This window comes from Carcharodon carcharias, chromosome 7 (genome assembly GCF_017639515.1).
Source record: "Carcharodon carcharias isolate sCarCar2 chromosome 7, sCarCar2.pri, whole genome shotgun sequence".
Classification (NCBI taxonomy): Eukaryota; Metazoa; Chordata; class Chondrichthyes; order Lamniformes; family Lamnidae; genus Carcharodon; species Carcharodon carcharias.
This window is the reverse complement of record NC_054473.1, coordinates 24,756,502-24,771,739: the sequence shown is the minus strand read 5'-3', so window position 1 is coordinate 24,771,739 and position 15,238 is coordinate 24,756,502. Positions and strand designations below refer to the sequence as shown.

At 41.2% G+C, this 15,238-nt stretch overlaps 1 protein-coding gene across 1 annotated transcript; it reads right to left on the bottom strand.

The window, feature by feature from the left end:
* Positions 1 to 1,912: 1,912 nt before the first annotated feature.
* LOC121279819 (small integral membrane protein 4) lies at positions 1,913 to 14,950 on the bottom strand. The gene is made up of 3 exons (XM_041191203.1): positions 14,872 to 14,950; positions 13,831 to 14,713; positions 1,913 to 2,186 (listed from the first exon to the last, which is right to left on the bottom strand). The coding sequence occupies exons 2-3, from the start codon at positions 13,979 to 13,981 to the stop codon at positions 2,095 to 2,097; spliced, it is 243 nt and encodes an 80-aa protein (XP_041047137.1). The 5' UTR covers positions 13,982 to 14,713; positions 14,872 to 14,950; the 3' UTR covers positions 1,913 to 2,094.
* Between the last annotated feature and the right edge of the window lie 288 nt (positions 14,951 to 15,238).

Here is a 15,238-nt window from a genome sequence, read left to right as displayed (position 1 = left end):
CCACCGGTCACTGAAAGTGGCAATGCAGGTGGATAAGGTAATCAGGAAGGCATATGGCATGCTTGCCTTCATCGGCAGGGGCATTGAGTATAAAAATTGGGAAGTCATGCTGCAGCTGTATAGAAGCTTGGTTGGGCCACACTTGGAATATTGCGTGCAATTCTGGTCGCCACCTTACCAGAAGGATATGGAGGTGTTGGAGAGTGTGCAGAAGATGCTTACCAGGATGCTGCCAGGTCTGGAAGTTATTACTAAGAGGAGAGGTTGGAGAAACTCGGATTGTTCCCACTAGGGCGATGAAGATTGAGGTGTGACTTGATAGAAGTTTACAAAATTATGAGTGGCATGGACAGAGTAGATAGTCAGGAACATTTTCCCAGGGTGGAAGAGTCAATTACTAGGGGACATAGATTTAAAGTGAGAGGAGAAAACTTTAGAGATGTGTGGGGCAAATTTTTTTATGCAGAGGGTAGCGAGTGTCTGGAATTTGCTGCCAGCGGTGGTGGTGGAAGCAGGTACGATAGTGGTATTTAAGAGGCAGCTTGACAAATACACAAATAGGATGGGAATAGAGGGATACGGACCTGTGAAATGCTAAACGTTTTAATTTGACAAGCAATATGATTGGCGCAGGCTTGGAGGGCTGAAGGGCCTGTTCCTGTGCTATACCTTTCTTTGTTCTTTGATATGACCCTAATCACAAACCCCAAGCGAGCTGCCCTTGGCCGGACAGGCGTCAAACATTCACAGAGGCTATGTGAAGGTCTATGGGGTGTCCTCACTGCATGTTGTCATCATCCTCTTGGAACAGTGTGGCTATTAGGGTCTCCATTGCATATCCATGACAGGGGCCTTATCACAGAGTATATGTGCACTGCCTTTAGCCAGATTGGAGTCAAATGTTCACAGATGCAATGTGAGGATCTACGGTGTCACCTCATGCTGTCAGAAAAAAGTTTGTGCACTCCACTCCTTGAAGCAATGTGCAAAGATGGTCTCCTGATCTAACAGTACGTTCTCCAACTACCATATTTGAAAATCACTGGGCAATAATGCTGTTAATTCATTCACAAAAAAATCTTAGAAACATACAGAATAAGTTACACTGTAATTTTAACACAAAAGACAAAACTATATTTACCAAGTATGCAGAAACATTTCTAGAATTAGATAATTGAAGCAAGTTACAAAAAAATCTACAGCACAGAAACAGGCTATGCAGCCCACAAAATTAAGGAAAAAGCGATGGAACATTTATGTGCCCAAGTGCTCCCCTCTAATTACCTCTTCCTATCCTAACTCCATTGCCCTCCATTCTTTTCTCCCTCAGTTATGCATCAAGCCTCCCCTAAACGTACTAATGCTATCTGCTTCAACCCCCCGAGTGGAAAATATTCCACATTCTCACCACTCTGTGTACAGAAATTCTTCATAAATTCTTTATTTAATTTGCTAGTGGCTACCTTATATTTATGCTCCCTTGTTCTGCACCATTTGGTTCAGCTCAGTTAGTAGCACTCCTCTGAGTCAAATAGTTGAGGATTCAAGTCCTATTCCAGGAGATGAATGCTAGATTTAACCTGATATTGTGGTGATAACCTGGGAGAATGTGTGATGCTGAAGGTGCCATCTTTTGGACAAGATAGTCAACTGAGTACCTCTACAGGTGGAACTAAAATGGACAATGAAATTACACAAGGAGCAGGGAGTCCTGATCAACATTTCTCCTCCAACATCAAGAAATACAAATTCAGTTGTTGCTTATCTTGCTTGTTGTATGTAAGATCTTGCTATTTACATATTGCTACATAACATTATGACTGACTATACTTCAAACACAAATTGTCAAGTGCTAAGGAATATCCTGGGGGTGTGATGAGGTGCTATATAAAACATAAGTTCTTTAATTTAGTTGACTCAATTTAATGCAATTCAAACAAGAGATCATGAAATGCTACATTTTTTTCAAAAACATGCTGTATGTTCATTATAATGCGATGAAATAAAAATCTCAGGAAGGTATTGATTTTAAAAAGGAAATAGTTTAATGGTCTCATTATTCAGAAGGCAATTAGCTAATTATTTATAAGTGACTTATTTGGAAGGTAGCTGATTTTCAGATGTTGACAGTTCTTCTAATGGCTGCTGGTACTGTCGTTCAGAACGTTTTCTTCGGTACACATCATCTAGAAAGACAACAAAATCAATGAGTCCAGAGAAAGAAGTAAATTTGAAGCATTTAAAAATTAATACACACCACAGTCCATATTCATTTCATGTGGGATGATTTCAGCTAGACAGCAGACTTTCAATCCCAACATAAGATGTCGGGTGAGTTGAGTTGTAAGGTGTTGTGCCTTTGTTTGCCTTGGAAAAATGTCCATAGCATAAAATTATTCATAACGCATCACTTATGGCAGTGATGTGAAACCAAATTAATATATGAAAAATATCAGCAATGAACAAAATAATGGCACCGAAAAGAGACAAATCCCCAGGATTTTAAAATAATTACAATATTATACCCATGTTCAAAAAAGAATGCAAGGATAAACTAAATAACCACAGTTTAACCTCGGTGGTGGGAAAGTATTAGAAATGATAATCTGGGACAAATTAACAGTCGCTTGGACAGTTATGGATTCATTAAGGAAAGCCAGCAAGGATATGTTGAGAGCAATTGTGTTTAACTAACTTGATTTTTTTTTATATATTGAGGATAATGCAGTTGGTATGGTATACATGCACTTCCAATTGGTGTTTGACAAAATGCAACACAATAAGCTTGCCTGCAAAATTGAAACCCGTGGAATAAAGGGACAGTGGAAGCATGGATACAAAGTTGGCTGACCAACAGGGAGCAGACAATCTGGTGAATGGTAATATTTCAGACTGAAAGAAAGTACACAATAGGATTCCCCAGGGGTTTGGTACTAGACCACTGCTTGTATTGATATATATTGATGACCTAGCATTGGGTGTGCAGGGGACAATTTCAAAGTTTGAAGATGACATAAAACTTGGAAGTATTGTGAACTGAGGAGGATAGTGATGGACTTCAAGAGGACATAAACAGGTTAGTAGAATGGGCGGACATGTAGCAGATGAAATTTAATGCAGAAGTGTCTGAAATTATATGTTTTGGTAGAAAGAAACAAGGAAGAACAAGGAGATGCAATATAAAATAAGCGATAAACTTCTAAAAGGGGTGCACAGAGAAACATGGGTCTATATGTGAACATATCTTTGAAGGTGGCAGGGCGGGTTGAGAATGTTTAAAAGGGCATATAAATAGAGGCATAGAGTACAAAAGCAAGGAAGTTATGATGAGTCTCAACTTGAGTATTTTGTCCAATTTTGGGCCCTGGAATTTAGGAAGGATGTAAAGGCTTTCAAGAGGGTGCAGAAAAGATTCATGAGAATGGTTCCAGGAATAAAGAGCTTCAGTCACATGGATATATTGGAGAACCTGGTCTTATTCTCCTTAGAGAAGGTTGAGAGGACATTTGATAGAGATGTTTAAAATCATGAGAGTTCTGGACAAAGTAGATAGAGAGGAACTGTTCCCATAGGCAGAAGAGTTGAGAAACAGGGGACACAATTTTAAGGTCATTGGCAAAAAAATTAATGGTGGCCCAAGGAAATTTTTTTCTGCAGCAAATTGATCTGGAATGCACTGACAGTGTAGTAGAGGTGGATTCAATCGTGGCTTTAAAAAGGGAATCGGATAAACACCTGAAAAGCAAATATTTGAAGGGCTACAGGGAGAGTGGTACTAGCTGAGTTGCTCTTGCAGAGAGCAAACACACGGCAGGCTGAATGGCCTCTTTCTGTGATTTAACCATACTATGAATCTAAAAAGTAGGCAAGAGTGTTGTATATGTCCTTTCTATAATCTTCCAAGGTTCTCCCAATTCAGGGAATATTCCCTTTAGCCACAACCAACGATCAGATCAAAGCTTTGCAGTGCTGCCACATCTAGTCGTGAATGATGATGGGCAATTAAACAGCTAACAGGAGAAGGAAGTTCCACAAATATCCTCATACTCAATGATGGGAGCGCCTAGCACATCTGTGCAAAAGATAAGGCTGAAGCATTTGTAACAATCTTCAGCCAGAAGTGCTGAGTGCATGATCCATAAAAAGGACAATTCCAACCCAGCCAATTACCGTTCCATCAGTCTACTCTCATAAGAACATAAGAAATAGGAGCAGTGGGCCTTTCGGCCCCTCAAGCCTGCCCCGCCATTCAATAAGATCATGGCTGATCTGCCCCAGGCTTCAACTCCTCCATCGTTAGCAAAGTAATGTAAAGTGTCATCAACAATGTTATCAAGTGGCACTTACTCAGCAATAACCTGCTCACGGACACACAGTTTGGGTTTCTCCAGGGCCACTCAGTACTTTGCTTCATTACAGCCTTAGTGCAAACATGGAAAAAAGGGCTTAACTCAAGAGGTGGGGTGAGAGTGACTGCCCATGACATCAAAGCAGCATTTAACCAAGTGTGGCATCAAGGAGCCCTGACAAAACTTGAGTCAAGGATATCAGGGGAAACTTTCCACTGGTTGGAGTCATACCTAGCACAAAGGAAAAGGGTGTGATTGTTGGAGGACAATCATTTCAGTCTCAGGACATCACTGCATGAGTTCCTCAGGGCAATGTCCTAGGAGCAACCATCTTCAGCTACTTCATCAACGACCTTCCCTCCATCGTAAGGTCAGAAGTGGGGATGTTCGCTGGTGACTGCACAATGTTCAGCACTATTCGTGACTTCTCAGATACTGAAGCAATCTGTGCCATATGCAGCAAGACCTGGACAACATTCAGACTTGACTGACAAGTGGCAAGTAACATTCACGCCACCCAAGTGCCAGACAATGACCATCTCCAACAAGAGAGAATCCAACTATCTACCCTTGACATTCAATGGCATTTGAATGAATCCCCCCTATCAACATCCTGGGGGTTACCATTCACCAGAAACTGAACTGGATCAGCCATACAAATACTGTGGCTACAAGACCAGGTCAGAGGCTGGGACTTCTGCAGAGAGTAACTCATCTCCCAACTCCCCAAAGCCTGTCCAACATCTACAAGGCATGAGCCAGAAGTGTGATGGAATACCGTCCACTTGCCTGGATGAGTATGGCTCCAACAACAGTCAAGAAGCTCAACACCATCCAGGCCAAAGCAGCCCACTTGATTGGTATTGCATCCACCACCTTCAACATTCACTCCCTCCACCACCATCGTACAGTGGCAGCAGTGTGTACCATTTACAAGATGCATTGCAGCAACTCATCAAGGCCCCTTAGATAGCACCTTCTAAACCTGCGACCTTTACCACCCACAAAGAAAAGGACAGCAGATGCATGAGAACATTACAACCTGACTTGGAACTATATCGCCGTCCCTTCACTGTTGCTGGGTCAAAATCCGGGAACTCCCTCCCTAATAGCACTATGAGTGTACCTGTACCCTGACTGCAGTGGTTCAAGAAGCAGCTCACCACCACCTTTTCAAGGACTATTAAAGATGGGCAATAAATGCTGGGATGGCCAGCGGTGCCCACATCTCGTGAAAGAATTTTAAAAATTGGAAAACTGCACGTCACTCTACTATTTAAGAAAGGCGACAAAGCAAAACCAGGGAATTATAGCCTATCACCTGTTGTCAGGTATTTGCTAGGCAATGGAGTGACTGAATACCTTAAAATTTTCAGCTGATCAGCGAGATCCAGCATTGATTGTAAAGGGTATGTCATGCCTGACAAATCTGACTGAATATTGAGAAGCAGTGATTCAAGTAGTGGATAGGGGAAGGTCTATGGATGTTATTTATATGGACTTCCAGAAGACATTTGATAAAGTGTCTCACTGTTAGCTCAATAAAGTTGAAGTTTTAGGAATTGAAGGCAAATTATTAACCTGGTTAGGAAATTGCCTGTGTGGCAGAAGAGACAATAGAGATAATTGGCAGGTGCTCCAATTTGCAGAATATGACTAGATGTGTCCAGCAAGAATCTGTTGGGACCTCAAGCATTCATTGTATTTATTAACAACCTAGATGATGGGATAGGAAATATCCCAATTTGGTGATGACACAAAGATTGTGTCAATCACAAAGCATTATAAGCAGTGTAGATGGAAGCATAACATTACAAAGATATAAATTAACAGATTAAATGAATGGCAAAACTGGGGCAAGTGGATTTTAATAGCAAATGTGAGGCTATAAGCATCTACATTGCTTAAAATGCTTTGTGATGGACACAATCTTTGTGTCATCACCAAATTGGGATATTTCCTATCCCATCATCTAGGTTGTTAATAAATACAATGAATGCTTGAGGCCCCAACAGATTCTTGCTGGACACATCTAGTCATATTCTGCAAATTGGAACACCTGCCAATTATCTCTACTGTCTCTCCTGCCACACAGGCAATTTCCTAACCAGGTTAATAATTTGCCTTCAATTCCTAAAACTTCAACTTTATTGAGCTAACAGTGAGACACTTTATCAAATGTCTTCTGGAAGTCCATATAAATAACATCCATAGACCTTCCCCTATTCACTACTTGAATCACTGCTTCTCAATATTCAGTCAGATTTGTCAGGCATGACATACCCTTTACAATCAATGCTGGATCTTGCTGATCAGCTGTAAATAGGCACTTTGGACCTAAAAAGGATAGAACAGGATACTTTCTAAATAGCGAAAAGCTAGAAGCAGTGGAGGTCCAAAAATAATTGGGGGTCCAGGTAGATAATTAAAACAACATGACCAGGTAGAGAAAATATTCAAAAGGCTAATGGAATGCTGTCATTTATATCTAGAGGACTAGAATTTAAGGGAGTAGAAGGCATGTTTCAACTATAAAAAAACACCCTGATTTGACAACACCTGGAATACTGAGAGCAGTTTTGGGCATCCACCTTAGCAAAGATGTACTAGCCTTGGAGCACAGTTTTACCAGAATAATACTTGAGCTCCAAGGATTAAATTACAGAGAGAAATTATACAAATTAATTTCTTAATATTTGGGAGGTTACAAGGTGATTTGATTGAAGTTTTCAATATATTGAGAGGAACAAATGGGATAGAATACGGAATTATTTCCACTATCTGGGAGTCTAGGACTGAGGCATAGTCTAAAAGTTAGAGACAGGCTTTTCAGGAGTGAAATTAGAAAACACTTCTACATGCAAATGGTGGCAGCAATTTGGAACACTATATCATAAATGAACTAGATCAAACAAAATATGAAAATAATAGATTTTTGAATAGAGTTTTTGTATTAAGGAATTATGGGGCAAAGGTGGGTATATGGAGTTATGTTGCAGATCAGCCAGGGTCTCATTGAATGGTGGGACAGGTTCAAGGGGCTAAATGGACTACTCCTATTCCTGTATTTCTATTTTGGTGTGAATGGCAATTCTAATGGTAAGAGTGAACAGGTCAAAATTTGTTTTTAACTATTGCAGACATGCCTGGTTATTGTAATGTTTTCCAGAGAGGCTTGACTCATTAGAGGTGTTGTTTTCACACTTAATCAACCCCCACTACCACCAAAGGATGGCAGCCAGAAGTTAATAATGATAAATGCAGACCTGAGGCCCATCTAGACAGATGACATACAAGTAACTCTCAAGACTAACATGGTAAGCAGAACACCTCAAAATGTGTATGTATTGTTACTGGCCTCTTGGCATGTCTTTTGACTGAATTACACACCAAGATTTTTTACCCACTGTATGTTTAAGGTTGCAATTTATGATAATTGGCAGAGGAACTAGATGGGAAAAAAGGAGAAATTTCTTCACGCAGAGGATTGTTAAGATCTGAAATACACTACCTGTAAGGATGGTGGAATCAGATTCCATGAGAACTTTCAAAAGGCACATGGCCATGTACTTCAAGAGAACTAATTTGCAGGGTTATGGAGAAAAAGATAGGGTATGGGACTAAGTCAGACAACTCTTTCAAAGAATCAACAGGAGCATGATGTGCCGAATGGCAGTCCTGTGCCGTAAGAGCCTGTTCTCAAACTGGCAAAGATTGTCTTGAGGATGACTTTGTAGAATGTATTTGGGACAGTTTTTTAGAACAGGAAATTTTAAATCTGGTAATGTGTAATGAAACAGGATTAATTAATGATCGCATAGTGAAGGGTCCTTTCGGGAAGAGTGAATATAACATGACAGAATTTCAAATTCAGTTTGAAGGTAAAAAACTTGGGTCTGAAACTAGTGTCTTAAACTTAAAATGAAGGTAATTACATAGGTACGAAGACCAAGTTAGCTAAAGTGAACTGGAAAAACAGATTAAAAGGCAAGATGGTACATAAGCAGTGGTAGACATTTGAGGAGATATTTCATATTTCTCAAAGATATATTCTACATGTAAAGACTCCATGAGAAGGATGGTCCATTCATGGTTAATTGAGGAAGTTAAGAACGCTATCAAATTGAAAGAAATAAAATACAATGCTGTGAAGTTAGTGGTAGGCCAGAAAATGTTAGAAACTTGAAAAGGATGAAAAAAAAGGGAGAAAATAGATAATGAGAGTAGCAAGAAATATAAAACAGATAGTAAGAGCTTCCACTAGTATATAAAAAGGAAGAGAGTAGCTAAAGTAAACATTAGTCCCTTAAGAGGTTAGGACTAGGGAATTAATAATTGGAAACAAGAAAATGGCAGGGACTTTGAATAAAAATTTTGTATCTGTCTTCACTGTAGAGGGCATGAAAAGCACCCCAATAATAGTAGAACACCAGCTGGGAAAAGTGGTGGTGGCAGGGGGGCAACTTAAAACAATCACTATCAGTAGAGAAACTGTACTAGGAAATGTAATGGGGCTAAAGACTGACAAGTCCCTTGCATCCTTGGGTCTTTAAAAAGCTGCTGCAGAGTTGGCAGATGCATTGGTTGTAATCTTCAAAAATTCCTTAGATTCGGGAAAGATCCTAATGGATTGGAAAACCAAAAATATTACACTCCTATTCAAAAAGAGGGAGTCAGAAAGCAGGAAACTATAGGCCAATTAACCAAACATCTGTCATTGGGAAAATGCTGGAACCTTTTATTAAGGAACTGGTAGCAGGGCATTGTTGTGAAAAAGTCTAAATTCATGGTTCATTTGTTGGAGGAATATAACCAATAGGAATATATATAACCTATGAAGAAATTAAATTTGTAAATGTAAGGTAATTGAAACTCCTGAATTCAGAAGTTGACAGATGATCCAAGGTATTTGCACATCAAAGGACCTTCCATGTGTACTTACAGGTCAGAGTTTGAAGGTTGAGAGCCATAAAACAGGGGCCATTTAGCTGGGGAACTTAAGATATTAAGTTTGAGGAGAATTGCCCTACCTTCGTTAGAGATGTGAATTATTCATGTAATTTCCCAGATCAAGGGAAGGTTGAAAAAAACTGGTGAGCAAGAGGTGTTAAAATGTCCATATACTTTTCAAATCAAATGACAAATTTGGGAATTGAAGTCAATTAGTAGCAATCTCTATCTGGGACATTTCCAGGTGTGCCCAATTGCTATGAGAATAGATTACAGGAAGGCAGTCTGGTGTGTTGAGTTTATCGCTGTATTTTCTCAAAGAAACAGGCCAGAAAGAGAGAAAGAAAGCTGCCAACAGTAGATGCTTGGAAACAGCTGAGACCAGTAGCAAAGGGCTATCAGAAATACGCGTGTTTCCTGATTTTAAAGTCACTGAGCAAGAAAACAATAATGCTTGAGCTGGGATGTCCACAATCGTGAGGTGCTTAAAGAGAACTGGAGGGTCGCTTAGCCGAAGGTTGATGGCACAACCCAAAGAAATCTCGTAGCTCAGAGAATTGCAGAAACACTCAGGAGAATCAAAATGAATTCCTAAGAGCTATGGCACACTTTAGTTTGGTTTCAGGAGAAATGAACAAACTCCTAAGATCCTGGAAAGTATAGAACACTTGGGTGGAATTAAGTGGCCTGTCAAGATTTTCAGGTTTAAATAATTAGGGTTGTAAGGAACATATATTTTTATTTCTGTTGGACTATTGTAAAGGACATATCTTTTTATTTTCTGCTGTACTGTGAATTAGAACTAGAATGCCTACAGGTTGAAAGACATGTCCATTGGAATAGGATGAGAGATAAATACAATGTTGTAGTCCTGGGACAGAGTGTGCCATGAAAGACCGAATAGTGCCGGAAAGGGGTCCTGGACCAAGGGAGTTGCCTGACAACAGCATTTTAATTGGCTCCTGACCAGGTGACCAGGGTTTTGTGTGGTAACAGTGCAACAGAAAGCTCCTGGCCTCCAAAGAAAAAACATCTAAAAATCTCTCTTTTCATATGTCTCTCTGAGGTAACCCCTGTAAAGAGGAAATAGGGGAAACCACTGTTAGAGGCATTGAAAAGCAAGTTCTCAACCAGTGAACTAAATACTGAAAGTGCTGGAAGACCACCTTGTGTCATCAACAAGAACTGAAAAGAGTTTGGAAGACATTGATCAAAATCAACCCATCGATTCTTGTACTCTGGATTGGTGCTATTGAACTGCTCTATCCCACCCTTAAAATCCATGTTTTGTGTGTCTTATGTGTCTTCTGTGTGTCTGTGTGTGTGTGTGCACGTATGTAGGGATTTAAGAAGGGGGTAGAATTTAAGTTATAGTGTCAGAAGTTAGCAGTTCATATTTCTTTCTTTTGCCACCAGTTAAAGACAATTTGTTCAATAAACAGTTGTTTAGTTATTAAGTTCACAAACCTGCTGCTTGAATTCTGTTAACCTAATTTAAATTGTTAAGTAGAATTTGGGCAATATGGTGGTTTGGTCAAATTTTTCACATTTGTCGCAACTCAGGGAACAGTGGGGTTTGATATTATGGCACAATATCCCCAGTGAGTCGTGACAGGGTTTATAAACTATAGTGTTAGATTAGTAGTACTTGTTTTGTTTAAAAACATAAAAACTGCGGATGCTGGAAATCCAAAACAAAAACAGAATTACCTGGAAAAACTCAGCAGGTCTGGCAGCATCGGCAGAGAAGAAAAGAGTTGACGTTTCGAGTCCTCATGACCCTTCGACAGAACTTGCGTGCGAGTCCAAGAAAGAGTTGAAATATAAGCTGGTTTAAGGTGTGTGTGTGGGGGGCGGAGAGATAGAGAGACAAAGAGGTGGAGGGGGGGGGGGTGTGGTTGTAGGGACAAACAAGCAGTGATAGAAGCAGATCATCAAAAGATGTCAACGACAATAGTACAATAGAACACATAGGTGTTAAAATTAAAGTTGGTGATATTATCTAAACGAATGTGCTAATAAAGAATGGATGGTAGGGCACTCAAGGTATAGCTCTAGTGGGTTTTTTTTATATAATGGAAATAGGTGGGAAAAGGAAAATCTTTATAATTTATTGGAAAAAAAAGGGAAGGGGGAAACAGAAAGGGTGTGGGTATGGGGGAGGGAGCTTACGACCTAAAGTTGTTGAATTCAATATTCAGTCCGGAAGGCTGTAAAGTCCCTAGTCGGAAGATGAGGTGTTGTTCCTCCAGTTTGCGTTGGGCTTCACTGGAACAATGCAGCAAGCCAAGGACAGACATGTGGGCAAGAGAGCAGGGTGGAGTGTTGAAATGGCAAGCGACAGGGAGGTTTGGGTCATTCTTGCGGACAGACCGCAGGTGTTCTGCAAAGCGGTCGCCCAGTTTATGTTTGGTCTCTCCAATGTAGAGCAGACCACATTGGGAGCAACGAATGCAGTAGACTAAGTTGGGGGAAATGCAAGTGAAATGCTGCTTCACTTGAAAGGAGTGTTTGGGTCCTTGGACGGTGAGGAGAGAGGAAGTGAAGGGGCAGGTGTTGCATCTTTTGTGTGGGCATGGGGTGGTGCCATAGGAGGGGGTTGAGGAGTAGGGGGTGATGGAGGAGTGGACCAGGGTGTCCCGGAGGGAGCGATCCCTACGGAATGCCGATAAGGGGGGTGAAGGGAAGATGTGTTTGGTGGTGGCATCATGCTGGAGTTGGCAGAAATGGCGGAGGATGATCCTTTGAATGCGGAGGCTGGTGGGGTGATAAGTGAGGACAAGGGGGACCCTATCATGTTTCTGGGAGGGAGGAGAAGGCGTGAGGGCGGATGCGCGGGAGATGGGCCGGACACAGTTGAGGGCCCTGTCAACGACCGTGGGTGGAAAACCTCGGTTAAGGAAGAAGGAGGACATGTCAGAGGAACTGTTTTTGAATGTAGCATCATCGGAACAGATGCGACGGAGGCGAAGGAACTGAGAGAATGGGATGGAGTCCTTACAGGAAGCGGGGTGTGAGAAGCTGTAGTCGAGATAGCTGTGGGAGTCGGTGGGTTTGTAATGCCAGACCTGCTGAGTTTTTCCAGGTAATTCTGTTTTTGTTTTGTTTTGTTTAAGCCTTGTACAGTAAAAGTTTTATATAAAACATAAAATCTTGTGGTGTAATTCTTTAAGTTAATAACTCAGAGTTTGAATTTCTTTTTAAAAGTTAATGGTCTCACGAGATCATACCAGTTTAAAAAATCAATCAGATTCAACATGGTTTTATGAAAGCAAAATTGTGTTTGACAAAGTTATTAGAGTTCTTTGAGGGTGCAACAACTAGGATGGATAAAGGGGAACCAGTATATGTAGTGTAATTGATTTCTAAAAGGCATTTGATATGGCACCAAATAAAAGGTTACTACACAAGAGCCCAAGGTGTTGTGGATAATATATTTGCATGGATAGAGGATTGGTTAACAGAAAACAGAGTCGGAATAATGGGTCATTTTAAGGTTGGCAACCTGTAACTAGTTGGATGCCACAGGGATCAGTGCTGGGGCCTCAACTATTTATTATCTATATTCATGGGTGTATTGTAGTTAACTTTGCTTACAATACAAAGATAGGCAGGAAAGCAAGTTGTGAAGAGGATACAAAGAGTCTGTAAAGGGATATTGGTAGGTTAAGTGAATGGGCAAAAAATTGGCAGATGGAGTATAATGTAGGAAATATGAAGTTTGTTGAATTCAACAACTTTAGGTCTTGAGCTCCCTCCCCCATCCCCACCCCCTTTCTGTTTCCCCCTTCCTTTTTTTCCAATAAATTATAGATTTTTCTTTTCCCACCTATTTCCATTATTTTTAAATATTTTAAAATCTTTTATGCTCTCCCCACCCCCACTAGAGCTATACCTTGAGTGCCCTACCATCCATTCTTAATTAGCACATTCGTTTAGATAATATCACCAACTTTAACACCTATGTGTTCTTTTGTTCTATTGTTGGTGACATCTTTTGATGATCTGCTTCTATCACTGCTTGTTTGTCCCTACAACCACACCAATCCCCTCCACTTCTCTCTCTCTCTGCCCACCAACCCCCCTCCCCCCCCCCCACCTTAAACCAGCTTATATTTCAACTCTTTCTTGTACTCGAACTCAAGTTCTGTCCAAGGGTCATGAGGACTCGAAACGTCAACTCCTTTCTTCTCCGCCGATGCTGCCAGACCTACTGAGTTTTTCCAGGTAATTCTGTTTTTGTTTTGCCTATTCTCATACCTTAATGATTTTCTTAGGTATGTCCCAAAAGTAGGTAGGTTTGTGATGTAAACAACCAGAAACCCTGAAAGCAGCACCGAAGAGCAAGAATCACCCGCAGATTCCCGATATCTTTCAACTGGAAATTTGAAAGCTCGGGACGTATAAGCACGTTGCAAAAACAAGGTTTATCTTTACGACCTCAATGTCGCGAAGCGCTTTACAACCAAAATGAAGTACCTTTGCAGCGCAGTTACTGTGGGATACGCGGAAGTCACTCAGTTATACTTACAAAATGTTTCGTGCCCAATGCGGACGTTTATCATGATCCACTCCAGCACACCGCCCAGGACAAAGAAACAAGGCAAGAAACGGTAGATCCCTAACCGTCCCTTCCCAGGAACTACATTCAATAAGCGTTTTACCCGGTAGCTAAGCGGCATTGCTGGTTTGGTTTCAGCTCTGTGGCTGAGGATTGAGCCGGATCCGGATTGTGTGTGGCTGGGTGCAGACTCACTGGCAGATTTCTAAACCAAAGATGAGCAATGGGGCGGGCGGGGGCTAGGTGAAGCCGCAGCTTTAGTGCACCAAAACAGACGTCCTCAGCCCGTGTCCTCCCTTTCCCAGCGCGTTTTACCCTTTGCAATCTTGACCTTTCACCGGCACGACAGCACCAGCTAAGGACCAGCTCTCTTGTCACTGACGGACGGTAACCACTGCTCTAGATAGAAGGGCAGGGCAAAGGGAGCCAGCTCATAACAGCCTGGTGGTATCAATAGTGAGTATAGGTCTATCAACACACCCCACTGAAAGGTTGTCACAAAGCGCAACGGATCAGGAGGAGGACAGTTCGGGCTTAGACCGTTTCCATATCCCCCATACTGGTTTTAAATCGAGGCTGGGGCTTTCATAAATAGTTGAACTCACAACATCTTGAACGGTGAGCAAAAGCCATCTTAACTCATTTAGAATCAGTAAAACAAAATTACGGTAAGCGTTTACATCTCTTAACTTTGTGATAGTTGCACCGTAGACCTGTTTTATTGTGAAACGCCCTCGCCAACTTTACACAAAACACATTTCAAATCATATAAAAACTGCTGCTCTCTGACGTAACGTAGAGTTGCCAACCTCCTGGAGCCTCCCGGAATTAAAGATTAATCTTTCGGACGCAGCTGTGAACAAACGCAGGAGAGAAACCACAGAGCCAATAAACATTAAAAAAATAATTTGAACATTTTCATTGATTCATTATTAAAATATTGTTGGGGGGGGGAGGTGAAGCGGATTAACAGTCAACAATCAGGTAACAAATAAAGCTGATTTTACTCACTTGACATAGGAATTCCTGCAGTTTTCATCACGACTTCCTGCCTCCAACTGCTCGCCCCCAGGCATTTTCGGGAAAGCGGTGCACCAGGAGAGTGAAAATATTCTGCATCAGATGGTGCAAGTATGGCGACAAATCAGTTAGAGGGAGCAAGTTGTGATGAAACTTTCAGGAAAACTATCAGTCAGTGTTAAAAACAAAAAACTGCGGATGCTGGAAATCCAAAACAAAAACAGAATTACCTGGAGAAGAGTTGACGTTTCGAGTCCTCATGACCCTTCAAGGGTCATGAGGACTCGAAACGTCAACTCTTTTCTTCTCTGCCGATGCTGCCAGACCTGCTGAGTTTTTCCAGGTAATTCTGTTTTTG

Coding starts and splice junctions, on each gene's coding strand:
- LOC121279819 (XM_041191203.1), bottom strand. CDS start 13,981: ATGCCGCTTAGCTACCGGGTAAAACGCTTATTGAATGTAGTTCCTGGG. Junction 2,187..13,830: donor CATTGGGCACGAAACATTTT/GTAAGTATAACT, acceptor TTGTCTTTCTAG/ATGATGTGTACCGAAGAAAA.